Source organism: Oryctolagus cuniculus, chromosome 13, assembly GCF_964237555.1.
Source record: "Oryctolagus cuniculus chromosome 13, mOryCun1.1, whole genome shotgun sequence".
Lineage (NCBI taxonomy): Eukaryota > Metazoa > Chordata > Mammalia > Lagomorpha > Leporidae > Oryctolagus > Oryctolagus cuniculus.
This window is the reverse complement of record NC_091444.1, coordinates 27,548,950-27,565,462: the sequence shown is the minus strand read 5'-3', so window position 1 is coordinate 27,565,462 and position 16,513 is coordinate 27,548,950. Positions and strand designations below refer to the sequence as shown.

Sequence of the window (16,513 nt, the reverse complement as noted above, 5' to 3'; positions counted from 1 at the left end):
TGAGATCAAATAAGCAATGAGTAACCACTGCAGGACTTCTGGTTGACTGATTATAATTATAATTCTGAGCTCTATACAATCTTGCTTGCTCTCTCCCCCTGCATTTCTGGTAGGGGAAAAAAAAAAAAGAAACCAACAGCATGCTCCATTTTCCATTGATCATATCACAACAACTCCATTCTGAATAGCCATCGGGTGTCACAGTGTTACCCAACCAAAGCCATTAAAGTTGATTGATGGGGAAAAGGCTAACTGAAAACTGTGGGAATGACAGGCACAGCGTTCTCGCTCTCCATCTCTCTCCGATGCTTCGTTGCTATGTTAGGCAAGCAGACTGCCACACGTGCTGTGATTAAAGGAGCTTCTGAAATCCTGTTTGCCCTCTCATCATTAACTTTTTAAAACCTTCGCATTTAAGAACATGTATTTGAAGGAAATATTTGTGAAGGATTGCTTAGAAGGACAAAGACCTGGTTCTTTCATGGAAATTCAAATTGACAAGAATGTATAGGGTATAAAATCTGATGATTTGACCAAAGTAGCCAGCCGATTGCACTTGTACACAACATGTAAGACTGAGCACAGCCACTTCTTTGTAACCTATCCGAGACAAGGGAGTTCACTTGCTTCTTTACAATAATGCATGGTGGAGGCAATTAGCTGAATAGTTGCCAAATATCAATGTAGACACCCAAAACAAGAAGTCTTATACAGCAGTGATTACTTAGAATTGCAAGTCTTTAGTGTCAGGGCTCTCTTCTGAAAAAGAAATTTGCCCAAGGTCATACAGAAAATGATCTGGAGTAAACAAAAAGGTTAAAATTAATTTCTTTTTAATAAACTACAGCTTAAAGGAACCCCCCTCCCTCAAACCCACATATCAGGGAAATTTTGAAACATCCCGAGATACTGTACAAAGCTTATCGATTCACTCATCTTATCAACTTTCTAGTTTTGACAGCTGAAGAATGTCTTCTCTTGGGATGTGCTAATGTGTCATTCACTCAGAGACCAAATAGCAGGGACCAAACTCTTTGCTATTACTCTGTCTCATTCTCACCTCTAGAGACAAATGATTCTGTAGCCAGCTATGGTGAAGTATAATTTAAGAACAGGTCTGTTTCAACACAGAGTGATCTTAACTCGGGATGGATACCAGGGTTCCAGACCCTTCCCTCTTCCTAAAGAGACTCTTTTATTTTCTTTACATCAGCAGGGACTTGCCTGGACAAGGTAAGACTTGTACTGACTGGAGGCCTTTGTTTTTTTGTTTTGTGGTTTGTTTGGTTTTTTTTTTTTTTTTTTTTTTGCTTATATTTTATACATTTCAAGTTTGAAGTATATCAGGAAAGATTCCCTGGTATAAAATTTTCAATATTCTAAGGCAAACCTGAAAAGTTACTGGTTCTCCTGAAGTAGACAAAAATTTGTTTTTTATGAGAATAAGCACAAAAGGCAAAGAATTAAACACATTTACTAATCATTCAAGAACCACATTAAACCATCTCCCATATTACAAGACAGCTCCTGTTGAAGCTGCTTAAGGCTAAATGAAACAAAGAACTACTGTTTGAACACAGCATTTAAATCTTAACCACAACTATTTTTTTTTCTTTTAAAATTATTTCTACAGCTCCTTTTTGCTTTTTTCTTCTTTTTCCTTTAGGAAAAAAATAAGACTACACCATAGCTATATTCATTTTTCCTGGTTATATCATTACCATTATTTGAAATATATATCTATATTTATTTGCTTTGTCTCTTAGCTTCACATTCCTAAAATTAAGAGTCCTCATGCTTGGTGAAATTACCCAGGACTCATAAATTCATATCTAAATAATTCTTTCTTCTTTAAGCAACTTTGTTGAGAACCTTGGCTTTCAACTTTGACCCCACTTCAAAGTTGTCTTGGCTTTTTCCTCTACATGAAAATGTTTTCCACAGATCTCTCATTTCCACACATACTCTGTAAATGAATAAGAATATATTTTTTACAAGTAGCCCAAATGAAATAATTCTTTTAATCCTACTAATGTTAGATAAGAAATCGGTATTTATCCTTGAAGAAAAAAAATCTTGCCTTAATAAGATGAATTTGAATGCTGACTAACTTTTGTGTAAGTAGGGTATCAGAGGATTTGGTATCTGATTTTTATTTACACTCAACAGATCTATTTTACAATTATTAAATTGAGAGCTGAAAAAGTCTGAAATAACTTGCCCAAAGTCACCCAACAAGTTACTGCCTGATCTGGAACCAATAGCTAGGTTTGAGAATTTTCAATTTCAGTTAAATATTTTACTTAAAATCTTAAACTTCTGATGACGTCAAGACACGTTCCTCTATCCGTGGTCTGAGTTCTACTTGTAATTATCAATATATAACTACCACACACAGCACCGGGCTTCAAAAGAAACAAATCAAGTGGAAAGCACGTTTATGGAGAAGAACAAGAGAGACTACCCACAAAACTAGATTCATGAATTATCTTATAAAGCCAAGCTAGAGGAGCAAAGGATGTTAGTAAATAAATGTCACGCTCGAAAACTGAATTTTGCAGACACTTTTCAGCATGAATTCTCTATGTTTCACTTTTCGCCGTCAGCTGTGAGCTGTTTCCAAGTGTGAAATCGCCTAAGAGAGGAAGCAAAGCTGTCATTTGACATCTGGGAGCATGGAGATTGGGCTGCAGCGAAAAGCATTTTGGACTTCTTCAATTTGCACACATATTCACCTATAAATTCTCAAGTCTGAAAAGTATTCGGTGAGAAGTAGCGATGTAAATTTCAAGCATTTCAAATGAAAGGCCTGCCACGGGTGGAAAATAAAAGTGAAAGACACACACACACACCCACAAGCTGATACGGTACCGTATCAACTTGTCTAAGACTAGCAGGGGCAACTGTATTACATAAACGCTAACATATAAATAATTTTACTTCACTGTGTGGGATTTTCTACTAAATTTTCAAATACAGTCTTCTGTGTTTTATATGGTTAACAGTATAGCTTCTATTTTCTAGCTGCTTTTTAATGATTAGGATCCAGGTGGCTTAAAAAAATACTGGTGGAAAAAGAAAAAAATTCTCCCCCTTTACACCTTAATATTATTTTTCTGTTATACTTAAGATGCTATAACAGAAACTTATTCCACACTATGATAACAGTTCAAATGACAAAGGATAGCTGTCCTTTGGCATCATGTGTGTGAATGTGTGTGTACACACAGAGGTAAAATAATAGTAACTACAAGGAAGGCCACTGGAGAAGAAAAAACCAATGTCCCTGTGCACTTATTCTATAATTTCTCACCACCACCACAACAGAGAATATGTCGAAGTCTCCTAAGGAAGGATCTAAAAGTCTCCTCAAAAGGACACAAGACAGTGTCACATTCACATGGCCATGCTGTACAATCTATTCCCACTTTGTGGACTACTGCTTTGCTTTTACTCTTTCTGAACTCCATTTCTGTGCTTCTGCGGTATGAAAAGAACCCATTTACCATGAAGGATGTTTATTTAAAATAATAAAACCTTTCTAGAGAATCATCCTAGATAATCTAAGGATACAAAGTGAACCTAAAAGGAATGGTTTCTACTTTGAAAACAGGGCTGGGTTTGATCAGTGAATTCGTATTCTCAAGATCCTCTTGATGGATCTGCAGCTGCAGCCATTTATGTGCTGGCTTTTTCACAGATGTAGACAGAGAAAGCTCCATGGGTTTTGTCTTTTTGTTGTTGGATTCGTTTTCTTTAATATAAAAAAGTGGCAACTTTAAAAAAAAGTTCTTAGTTTTATTGTAGAAACTTGGAAATCTCAGACATCCTTGGGCATATACACTGTTTAAATGAATATGACTTTTTAAAAAATCTAAGATCACAAAGTTGTCAGAAACCATTCTTAAATAACAGAAGGTGATCATTTGCATTTCAAAATTTATCTATCTTGCTTCTCCCCTCAATTAGACCAAAACATGTTGATTCACAGGTTTCTGTGTGTTTTTTTTTTCTTTTTTAAACTTATTTATAGAGCAGAATAATGGCCCCCCTGCTAGTTTGGCATTTGCTCAAGTTTCTGTCCATGTAAATCGAATCTGTTACTGGAAATTTTTCTCAAAATATAAAGGCACATCATCCAGAAGATAAAAGATACATTGCTGATATTATAAAGTACAGGGCAGGTGGGTAATGTTTTTAGGACAAATATGTGATAAGGATTCCCAGGAGGGAGGAGAGGGAGGAGTAGAGGTTGCACACTGTTTAAACAGAAACGAATCTTGTGACAACTTTACTTTATAACCAAACATCAGCTGCTTAACCTGCTTCAGAGTTACTTGGATGATAACACTAAGGTTAGAATTAGGAAGTGGGAGGGGAATTACTTTAACACTTACTGTTCTAAAGGTAGATCAAAAGGTGGCTAAGTACTCTATGTCTCCATGTACATATTGAATGGTGATTTTTAAACACTGAAATATTAGCATATTATCATTACTGCACCCTTTGAGAAGGGGTTGGGGAGAGCCTACTTTTATCATACTTTTAGCACTGCTATTCAGCTTTGAAATAAATAGTAATTTACAAAGTTTTGCTCTGATTCTCCTTACAGAGTCAGTCTAAGTCAGGGGCAGGAACACATGGGATTAACTGAGTCCTAGAACTCTCTGGGTTTGAGATCATCTAAATTACAGCATTCATTTACTTTCTGATTAAGCCCTTTACTAGTTTTACCTTGTTGCTAAAAGTAACAGGCCCAAGGAATGAGGAGATTTTCCACGCTGTTCATTGTATGCTATAATACTACAACATTTTTGCGAGTCACAAAGCTTGAAAGTATAATTCTTTTATGCAAAGAATTACATCAAAGCTCCTCTTCAGACTACAGCTTTTTTCAAATGTTAGTGAAGGACAAGCTGGAAGAGGACAGCAAAAATCCATTAATGGTGGACTGCCACCTGCTGGTGAACTGTGAGAATTGTGATTTCAGGGAACAGGCTTGCAAATTAGAACTTAGGAACTGTATTCAATTCAGCATTTCAGCACATGAAACTCAAAGTGTGTACCTGTTGATGAATATAATATGGTTCTGTTTCATAGATATTAAAGTTCTCAGCATGCCAACACGCTATGAGCATTAAAGTAAAAATGAGTGCACTTGAAACTAAGAAAAATCAATCTGCTAGAACAACCTCACAGACAGTTTTAAATAAGAACATAACAATAAAAACAAAAGATAAGGACTCAGTGGTGAGCATTTACTAAGCCCATGAACGTCTGGTTTTGCTGAGTGGTTTACATGGCACTGTATTACAGGATGTAGTACAGGTTTCAGCAAAAGAACTTCCAATTTTACTTCTGATCCTAAAACCTCCAAATTCATCATAAATAAAAATATGTTGAGCACCTAACATGTTGTTCATTATCAAATTAGAGATTTTTAAAAAACCAAATAACTGCAATAAAGTGATTTCATGATAAAACTCTTCCCTCGTTAACTAAATCACATTCATAAAATTCCAACAACAAAAACCAGCATCACATTATCTATTTGAGAAAAACACAATAATGTAGGCATGCTCTACTGTCACTAGAAAGAAGGAGAAGGAAGGGTATAACTGCCAGACAGGAAGATACTTGTTCTTGGAAAGTTTCAGGCTATTTGCTTTGTAGCTTGAAAAGCTACAAAATAATTCTTAACAATGAATGTTGTAACAAAAAACAATACAGCTCTTTCAATCCTAACGATAACCATTTCCTATTATACAGAGAAACAAGCATCAACACACTAGTTAGCTAGTAAGCATTAAGCACCATATTAATCAGCAACCAAGCACATCATGTCAACATAATCAGCTTGAAACTCCTTTGAAAGCCAATGGGTGACAAGAGAAGTAACTGTGGCCAACCAAAGAGGCGAAGTGCTAGGCAAAGGGGGAACAAACTTTGGATTCAAATATAGCCCCATCCACACAGATGATAGAAAAGAACTCAATATGCTTAAGATACCTAAAATAATCAACAAAGGATCAAACACCTGCAGAACTTAAGCTCTAATTTTTTAAAAACATGCTTCCTTAATTTTCTTAAATATATAAAGACCTTTTTCAAATACGCTGTAAAATACTAGGTTGGCTCATCACTGAAATCACATTTCATTTTCTAAAATCTGCATTTTATCCATATTAAGGAACTTAACCCTTTTTATCAACCATCTCTGACAGCTAAACAAACAAACATGATCCATTTAAAGATGTTTAGGTTTGGCGTTTTGTTCTTATTTTTTTTGAGAAGCAGAGAGACTGACAGAAAATGCCCATCTACCAGTTCACTACTCAACTGCCCACAATGGTCTGGGCTGAGCCAGGTGGAAGCTGTGAGCCAGGAATTCAATCCAGGACTCCCACGTGGGCGGCGGGAGCCCAGTTATTCAAGCCCTCACTGCTGCCTCCCAAGATCTGCATTAGCAGGAAGCTAGTGTCAGAAGCTAAAGTAGGTATCAAACCCAGGCCATCCAACACAGGAGGTAAATGCCAGCCCCAATTCAAGTTATTTAAAGGTCCTTCGAATCATTACAAAGCTAAGACATTTCTAAGAATTCACTGCCAGCCCTGAGGGAAGTATAGATCCATTTAACAACAACAAATATGCATACACATATACCCCTATGGACTAAATCATGGTTTTATGCCCAAATTCTCTTCTTTAAAGGATTAAAGAGATAACCAAATAAGTGAACTGCTGGTGAAAAACACAACTTCTGTAAAGAAATAAGAGCAGCTGAGCCACTTTTCCAAGTGAGACATTTTAGGAGATTGCTCTAACCTGGCGCACAGTACATTCTCTCTATGGCATCGCTGTCACAGGAATCTTCCACCTCACTCCACCTGCTAAAATACGTTAGCTGAATGTGTCCTAAAAACAAAACGACAGGAGAAATCAAAACATTTTTCTCTTCCATTTTCTGCAGAAGTGAACTGTAATTACTCCTTTTGTAGCTAAAAACAGTATCATTAAGAATAATGGCATCATTAAGTACTAGAAGCTATTACTGGGGGTGAATTTGCTGCACTGATAATGAAGCTCTAGACAGGAAATGAAGATACTAATTACAAGATAAAACGCCTACTCAGTTAATTGGAAGCAACAGCGAATAAAAAGAAATGCATTTGCAAAAGTTCCTGACCTCTATCATTCAATAAGATGTTGTTTGGGTTCAAATCGCGGCACACAATTCCCTCTCTATGTAAAGCATCAAGGGCTACCACCATTTCAGCTGCCCATCTTTGAATGCAGCCCTCTGGGATATAAAACCTGGAGTTTAGTGCTAATTTTTTATCAAGGTCCTCAAAAATCTGATGTATTTCCTTGTCTCCATCCAGCACTAACCCACTTTCTCCCTTAATCTCAGAGTCTCTCTGGAATAAAGCAGTCGCTTCTTCTTTAGCCAAATCATCAGTCTGATCTGAAAACAGTAACACTTCTTCTGGTTTTAAAGTGTCTGTGTTTACATTATATTCATTAGCACCTGAGAGTGAATTAGAAATATGGACTAAGTGCTCTTCTTTGATGCTTGCAGTTATTCCAAGTCCTTGCAACTTAGGATCTGTGCTGTGTAACAAGGACGGCTCTCCTGAACTACTCTGATCAGCAGCTGCTACAAACAACCTCCCCAGGTCCTCCTGTGCATAGTGCTTCTCTGTTACACTGTGGGGTTGGGGCCTACAGGGCTCACTCAACTTCTCCGTGTCTTGTGCTTCATGTGCTAGGCATTGTTCAGGACTCAGTCTCAGGCATAAAACATCGGGGGCTTCCAAGAGTTTGTTTTCTATTATGCCCATGGTAGCCTGGGCAAACTTAGTAGGTCCCATGGCTGCAGCTTCTTTTGTTGCCTCCAGTTCACCAGGTAGATTGACGAGAAGATCAGGCCTTCCTTCATCAGTACCACTGATATCATCAAAAGCAACATCTTTAAACGAAATAACAGGCACTGAGTCATCGGAGCCCCTGCTAATGCTGTCCTGAGCTTTCAACTCGACCTTGCTCTCACTGCCATCAAAACTCCTGGAAGAGCTGTCTCCCTCTGGAAGTGCAAAGAATGGTTTCAAAGGTTCTGATTTCAGACTATACAATTTTTCTCCCAAATCAAGTCCCAGGAGTTCACTTGTGCTGTCCTTGCTGTCTATCCTGAAGAATTCCATGGGGCTATTTTTCGATCTGCTGAGGGACTCTGATGCCCCTGGAGAACGGACTGCTTCTGGGTCTTCATCTCCAGGGAAGAACTTCAGCTCCTGAGTCACCAGCTGTGGGCCTGTGCCGTCACTGCCGGCACCAAGGTGGGCTGGGAAGCTCTTCATGGCTTTGGTATCAACACCACTTCCTTCAGTCTTCAGGAAAGGCTCCTCACTCAAAGACCCTGGTTCAATCTTCTCTTGCCCATATTCATTGCATAATGTTAAATAACTAGTGGTGCATTCTTCTTCTGAACTTGAGCCAGAATCTGGCCATTTTGGAGAGCTATCTTGGCCATCATCTTCCTGGTTGCTGTCGTCCTGAGAACTTGGAGTGAGACTAGTCTTCAAAGGAAGAGCTTTAAGCATACTTCCACCGTCACTGCCTCTGGATTCAAAGCTGCTGCTGTCCTGAGGACTAGCAGTTGGCTGTTGCAGGTGAACTTGAGTGAGTGTAGATTTTTTCACTCCCTTGATTTCAAAGCTCTCTTCAGGGCTTCTGTTTAGAAATTTACTGATATATGACCAAAGTTTGCCACCTGTGAACAGGTATAAGAAAAAAAATTAAAATCTCTAAATTTACAGTAATTTATTTATGTTTGCAATCAATCAAAAACAAGCACACTTGATATTAATGGGTATTAATGATACCCATTAATATCAAGTGTGGTTATCACTTGATAATACAAGTAAGACAAGTATATTTAGCAAACTGAAATCTTTTTGTTGTTATTGCTGACTGGTGAGTACAGATTCAAGTATATTTCCTAGTACCAATTATTTCTAAAATGACAACCTATTTCTTCCTTTGGAGGGAAATTAGTTATAACACATACTAAGATGAAATCTCACAGCTGAAATTCTGTTTTTAAGTCAATTATTTAGTCTTAGAAACATCTGATTATGTTCTGATCTGTTTACGTAATAACTGGTCAAATGGAAATACATAGATAAGTGCTGCTTAAAATTGTATATTACAGTTGGGAAAAAAAAGCAACAATATTATTCCATTTTGAAATGCCCAGTCCAGGCCTGGAGGGGAAATTTGGCATCTGGCATATAATTACGCCTTTATAAATGACACAGTAATATTTTTCCCATTTTATGCCCCCCCATACATATCACGTGTTGTGTAAGACCAAGAAAAGCTACTGAGGAAGATTATTTGGGAAGCCATTTAATGAAGCAAGCGTATGTAAATCTGATTCTATATTCCGATACGTATCTATAAAACTAAACTACAATCATAAAAATCACTTTCATTTAAATCAAATAAATATGAAATAATTCAGTGTTCTATCAGAAATACTTGTCATATAGGTATTTTTTCACCATAGTTTTCTTCTGTTTTAGAATAAACTTTAAAATCAGGCCGGCGCCGTGGCTCAATAGGCTAATCCTCCACCTTGCGGCGCCGGCACACCGGGTTCTAGTCCCGGTTGGGGCGCCGGATTCTGTCCCGGTTGCCCCTCTTCCAGGCCAGCTCTCTGCTATGGCCAGGGAGTGCAGTGGAGGATGGCCCAGGTGCTTGGGCCCTGCACCCCATGGGAGACCAGGAAAAGCACCTGGATCCTGGCTCCTGCCATCGGATCAGCGCGGTGCGCCGGCTGCAGCGGCGGCCATTGGAGGGTGAACCAACAGCAAAAGGAAGACCTTTCTCTCTCTGTCTCTCTCTCTCACTGTCCACTCTGCCTGTCAAAAAAAAAAAAAAAAAAAAGAATAAACTTTAAAATCTCCACCCCTTCGGCAGGCACTGTGGCACAGCCTAACTCTGGGGATGTCCATATGCCCTGTAAGAGTACTCCTACCTGGTTTAGTCCCAGCTCCTCTGCTTCTGATCCAGCTATTTGCTAATGTGCACCCTGGGTGGCAGCAGAGGCTGACTCAAGTACTTGGATCCTTGCTACTTGCATGGAAGACCAGCAGGGAATTCCAGGCTCCTGGCTTCAGTAGGTCTAACCCTGGCTGTTGCAGCAATCTGGGGGGTAAACCAAGAGATGGAAGATCTCTCTTTGTCTCTCCCCCTCCCTCTGTCACTGTGCCTTTTAAATAAATAAATCTTTTTTAAAAGAGACTGAAAAATATGCCTTCTTTATAGGAGTTGAAAGATTTATTCTTAACATACTATTCTTAATTTCCATTTTGGAGAGCTTTACTCAATACAGAGTAATTATCATAGCATTGATCTCAGAATTCTCACACATCTCTTGCTACCAGTGATCTCCCTTTCAATAACAGTTAATGGCACAGGACATGTGTTGATCTGTTTTTCCTTTCATTTTTTTCTTACTTAACACTTCCTGCTCTCTTTAGAATATACTCAGTATTCCGTAATTCCCAATATTCAAACTAAAGTTTAGGCATTCATACATGGCTTTGAAATTTACTCACTCCCCAAAGTATCTGTGCATTGATTCTATATTCTTTAGTCTTTTTTTTAAATTTATTTATGTATTTGAAAGCCAGAGTTACAGGGAGAGGGAGAAGGGAAAGAGAGGGGGAGAGAGAGAGGGAAGGAGAGAGAGATCCTTCATCCACTGGCTCGCTGCCCAGATGGCCACAATTATAACATTCTTCTCACAAATACCTATAATGTGGCAGTCTAACCATAATGCCTGAACTTGAACCTGAGCATCTTATACATTCCAAATGAAATGCCTCGGATGGTTTTCAACTCTTCTAAGATGATGATGACTTTGAGGAAAGGTCCAGGTCTTTTTCTGTCTACTACCTATGAAGTGCAAGCCATGACAGGCATTGAGTAAGTGCTTAGTTTTTTTGGTTTTTTAAAGATTTATTTATTTGAAAGGTAGGGTGAGAGAGAGAGAGACAGAGAGAGAGAGAGACAGAGAGAGGAGAGAGGGGAGAGGAGAGAGGGGAAAGAGGAGAGAGAATGAGAATGAAGGAGAATGAGACAGAGACAGAGAGAGATCTTCCATCTGCTGGCTCACTCCCCAAATGGCCAAAACAGCTGCAGGTTGGGCCAGGCTGAAGCCAGAAGCCAGGAGATTCATCTGGATGTCCCATATGGGTACAGGGGCCCAAGCACTTGGGCCATTTTCTGCTGCTTTCCCAGGTGCATTAGCAGGGAGCTGGATGGGAAGTGCAGGAGCCAGGACTTGAACTGGTGCTTGTATGGGATGCTAGCATTGCAGGTCGTGGCTTTACCTGCTGTGCCACAGCACTGGCCCTGAGTCAACACTGGTTAAATCTGATGTAACTCTCCAGAAAGAGATGTGCTATCACAAAGTAGACAGTCTCTGTATCTTTAAAGTTCCAGTAATCAGCAAGAAACAGTGCCTAACAAGGTTCTACTAAGTGTTTCATTCATTCTTAAGCCAACTCCAATTGCAAGAATTACTGAAACCTAAAACTCAATGTGCCTAAATTATTTTTGACCCAAATCAGCTCCTCTAAGTTCAGAGTCATTCTGGAGCAAAAGCTTTGGATCAGTCTTGGGTTATTTTTCTCTCTCTCACTTTTCCAGCATTTAACAAGTTTCCAAATGCTGTACAATCTACCCATAATGTTTCTGCTAGCCATTCTCTTTGAATTTCACTGATCACTCTGGGCTTCTTGGGATTACGCTTCAGTTACAGATCCTTACCTTAAAGCCACCCCGGCATCACTCTATTATTCTAATTGCTGCCAATGAATCTTCATTTTACCAGAAATCTCCATCCTGACATTTCTTCATTCAAGAACACAACTCCTCTCTACCCACTAATATACAGGCATGGCAAATGAGCCTCTCAGCAATGCAGGATCAACCCAGGACTTGACCCTTGCCCTTTACTCTCACACACTTCATCTGAATTAGAAGAATTCTAATTCACATAGACACCATGGTGGCCTTTCCCTCATACTACACTGAACTCTGACTTTTTTCCCCCTAGTTTCTCCAATATATACTTCTTAAGACTCGTATTCATGCTGGAAAATTTTTTTTCCAGAATTTTTCTCTCATCAGTTTTTTTTTTTTTTTTGTATCCCTTCACTGGATACAATTCATATTTTCTCAGAATTCTCTATACCACTTCATTCCCTCCTAAACCATTTACAATATCCTACTTCATATTAACATTACTTTTTTGCTTCTATTATCTCCTTTACCAGACAGTAAGGTCTTAATAATCACCAGTAGAAGACTCTATCTAGCATATAAAATAAGCATTAAAGAAGTATGTATTAAGGTACATTACAAAAAGGTGATGCCTTTACAAATTTTTTTTGAAAAATCTTCCCAGGTGGCCGGTGTTGCGGCTCAATAGGTTAATCCTCCGCCTGCGGTGCCGGCACACCAGGTTCTAGTCCCAGTTGGGGCGCTGGATTCTGTCCCAGTTGCTCCTCTTCCAGTCCAGCTCTCTGCTGTGGCCCGGGAGTGCAGTGGAAGATGGCCCAAGTGCTTGGGTCCTGCACCCGCATGGGAGACCAGGAGGAAGCACCTGGCTCCTGGCTTCAGATTGACGCAGCGCCAGCCGTGGCGGCCATTTGGGGGGTGAACCAACAGAAGGAAGACCTTTCTGTCTCTCTCTCTCACTATCCACTCTGCTTGTCAAAAAAAAAAAAAAAAAATCTTCCCAGGCAAGAGGTCTAAAAATACTAACAGTATCATTGGGGAGGTCATACATTCCTCCTATGTCAAAACAAATACATGATCTGTTCATAAAACTTTCCAAAAATATTGAAAAGAACAAGAAAAACATTAAAACCACAAAAATCACCCATAATCCTATCACCTAATGATAAGTACCATTAAACTATTACAGTATTTACTTTAAAGCTTGTAATTCACAACTGACATCATATCATAAACATTTTCTAATGTTCACAAGAACACAAGCTTAGATGGCTATATAGCAAATTCACGTGGTAGTGTGACGTATTTAAATGTGCTTCTATTGACATTCAAGCTGCTTCCAATTTTTCACATACACATCTTTGACATCTCTGATTATTTCATTAGGGCAGAATCCAGAAATGGATGTATTAAATCAAGAAGCATGAGTATTTTTAACACTTCTATACGTTGCTATATTGCTTTTCCAGAATCCATTCCTACAAGCAAAATGAAACAGCGCCACCTTCACAGCAACTTGCCTATATCAGGTATTAGCAAATTTACCTCTTTGCTTAATCAAATATGGCATCGTATTTAATTTCCATGATTGTCATTGTAACAAACAATTTTTTTAAAGATTTAGTTGTTTGAAAAGTCAGAGTTACAGAGAGGGAGAGACAGAGAAAGAGAGAGATTTTTCTATCCACTGGTTCATTCCCTAGATGGCCGCAATGGCCAGGGCTGGGCCAGACCAAAGCCAGGAGCCAGGAGCTTCTTCCGGGTCTCCAGCGTGGGTAGAGGGGCCCAAGCACTTGTGCCATCTTCTGCTGCTTTTCCCATGCCATAGCAGGGAGCTGGACTGGAAGTGGAGCAGCCAGGACACAAACAGGTGCCCATATGGGATGCCAGCATCACAGGTGGCAGCTTTACCTGCTATGCCACAAAGCCAGCCCCAGGAATAAATTCTTAATGTGGCTATCGGCATTTTCTTTTTGGAATTTGTTCCCAGCCCAAACAACTACCCTAACCTGAATTATAAAAACTGTATATTCAGGGGTCAGGGTCATTATGCATTGAGTTAAGTTACTGCCTGCATGCCAGCATCAATTTCCATACTGGAGCAATGGTTTGAGTCTCAGCTGCTCTGCTTCCAATCCACCTCCCTGCCAAGGCACCTGGGAAAGCAACAGAGGATGGCCCAAGTACTTGGGCCCCTGCCTACCACAAGGGAGACCCAGATGGAATTCTTGGCTCCATGCTTCAGCCTGGTCTAGCCCTGGCTGTCCTGGCCATTTGGGAAGTGAACCGGCAGATAGAAGATCTCAATATCTATCTATCTTCCTCTCTATTTCTCCCTCCCTCTCTGTCACTCTGCTTTTCAAAGTAAGAAAGAAGTCTTAAAAAAAAAAAAAAAAAAAAAAAAAAAAACAACTATCTACAAGGGGGAAGCGGGGGGGCATGGGTGGGGAGGGCGGGACTGTTTTAGCTCTTCCCATTCTCTGTTTGGTGTCCAGTTAAATTTAATGCTGGATGCAGGGATAGAGAAGCAGAATTTTGGTCCCATCACATACTGAAAACCTACATAACCTACAAGAATACATTATTCCCATTGTAGTTTCTCTTGCTTCCTTCACGTCTCTCACTGAACTTCCCCTTCTCAGTAAAGTGACCTGCCACCCATTTGGCAGCCCCTTCCCTTTTCTTCACTTAACTCTACTCCATAGCATTTTTCTCTATCAGACATATGAATATTTACTTATGCATTTGCTTATTGCCTGTGCTGCCTCTATAATACAATATAAGCACCAACTGGACAAAGTCTGTTTTGTTCACTGCCATATTAGAACTATGCCTCTGCCTCAGTAGGCAATCAGTAAGTTTCCACCTGAATGAATTACAGATGGGAAGAAAGAAGTCCAACAGGCTCACGTAAATTATGACTAGTTCTGCAAACACTGGGATGTCAAAGTCACAAATCATAAATACTTTTAAGCACTCATATTACGCAGAAGACAACTATTCAAGGTTTACTTCTTCAGTAATCACTGCACACACAAAAGTGACATTTTTCTGACCTAATTCATGATGGTGCCACAGAAAAGTCCCCCTGATGTCTAAGAGGCAGCACACTACCATCACCTAGTCCACACCACTGCCCAAGCCCACTGAGACATGGCATTACAAGAATCTGAGGTTCTTCTCTTCCCTGATCTTGAATCCATCACAGATTCCATTGACTTTACCCTCAAAACATCACCATGTACCCCAGAATGCCAACCCATCATATTTTGCTTAGATTACTGTATTAGCCTTTTCATTGATCTTATTCTTGTCTTTCTACAACCTCCTCCCTCATACAATGGTCAGAACGACCTTTTAAAAATGTAAACAAGACCTGTCACTGCTTTAGATGTCCAACATTTTCTCAATGCACTTGAATGAAAGCCAAAGTCTTTACTCTGACATTAAAAGACTTGGCTACCCGTTTCTCAAATAGCCTCATCTACCACACCTATTACACTCCAAGCAAATGGTCTCCTTTACTGTTTATCAAACTCCTCTTAACTGTCACCTTCTCAGAGAGGGTGCCCTTGACTACTTCATCTACAGTGCTTCCCAGCTGTCCTCTTTTATATCTCCCAAAGTTAAGAATCAATACAGTCTGGAATTATATATTCTCTTGATTTGGGTTTTTTTTTCCTTTTGTTAAATTATTCAGAAGAATTTAAGTTTCAAAAGCTTAGGTTCTTTTCCTCTCTTGTTCACCTAAAAAACAATCTACCATATAGTATATGTTCAATAAATGTAAATAGTAAATGAATTGAGTTCCTAATTACACTATAATTTACTATTATAAAGCCGTCCTAAAATTAAACAATAGATACTTGACATGTACAGTCAAAATTATCTTCTTCCCATGTTTAAAAAATCCAGGATGGGGCCAACGTTGTGGATATCAGATTAAGCCACCTCCTGTAATGCTGGCATCCCATATGGGCTCTGGTTCAAGTCTCAGATGCTTCACTTCTGATCGAGCTCCTGTCAATGGCCTGAAAAAAGGAGCAAAAAATGGCCCAAGTACTTCAGCCTCTGCCACCCATTCGAGAGACCAGGAAGAAGCTCCTGGCTTCAGCTCTGCCCAGTCCTGGCCATTGCAGCCATCAGGGAGCGAACCAGCAGACAGAAGATGGATCTCCCTCCCTCCCTCTTCCCTCCCTCTCTTTCCCTCCTTCCCTTGCTATAACTCTACCTTTCAAATAAATAAATCCCTAAAAAAAAATCCAGAACAAATACTAGGGTCACATGACCATTCAAAGTCAGATATGGACAATGGTAAAGGTAAATAAAACTTAGTAAAGAGAATCTATAAAAAAGTTTAAAATTTGAAAGGTATGTGTCTCTTTATTTTAAAAATATTATTAAAATGGCCTATAATATTAAAGTAAAATCAGTTGAAATATTAGCTTTAAGATATACAAGGAAAAGCAAGAAGATGGCAGAAAAAAATCTGAAGTATGATGCGGAGGAGGAAGATGAGGAAAAGGGAGAGAAAGCTACAAATTAACAAAGGTAAAGCTAGGACTGAAATTCGCCACTGGTAATCTCCGACATGAATAATCCACGCTGGGCAATAGAATACTGACTATAATTACATTCATCCTACTGACCTTGTTCTAAATTATTATGGATTATTACTACGCAAGTTATTTTGTTCCACACC

The 16,513-nt window shown here is 39.3% G+C and overlaps 1 protein-coding gene across 4 annotated transcripts in view; it reads right to left on the bottom strand.

Annotated features, from left to right (window-relative positions):
* Positions 1-16,513, bottom strand: part of RPS6KC1 (ribosomal protein S6 kinase C1) — a 183,155-nt gene that overhangs the window by 23,847 nt on the left and 142,795 nt on the right. For all 4 annotated transcript variants that reach the window (XM_002717514.5, XM_017347788.3, XM_070055300.1 and 1 more), the window contains 2 exons: positions 7,187-8,770; positions 6,826-6,915 (listed from right to left, as the gene is read on the bottom strand). In XM_002717514.5, the coding sequence (XP_002717560.1) occupies positions 6,826-6,915; positions 7,187-8,770 (1,674 nt within the window). The remainder of the gene's footprint in view (positions 1-6,825; positions 6,916-7,186; positions 8,771-16,513) is intronic.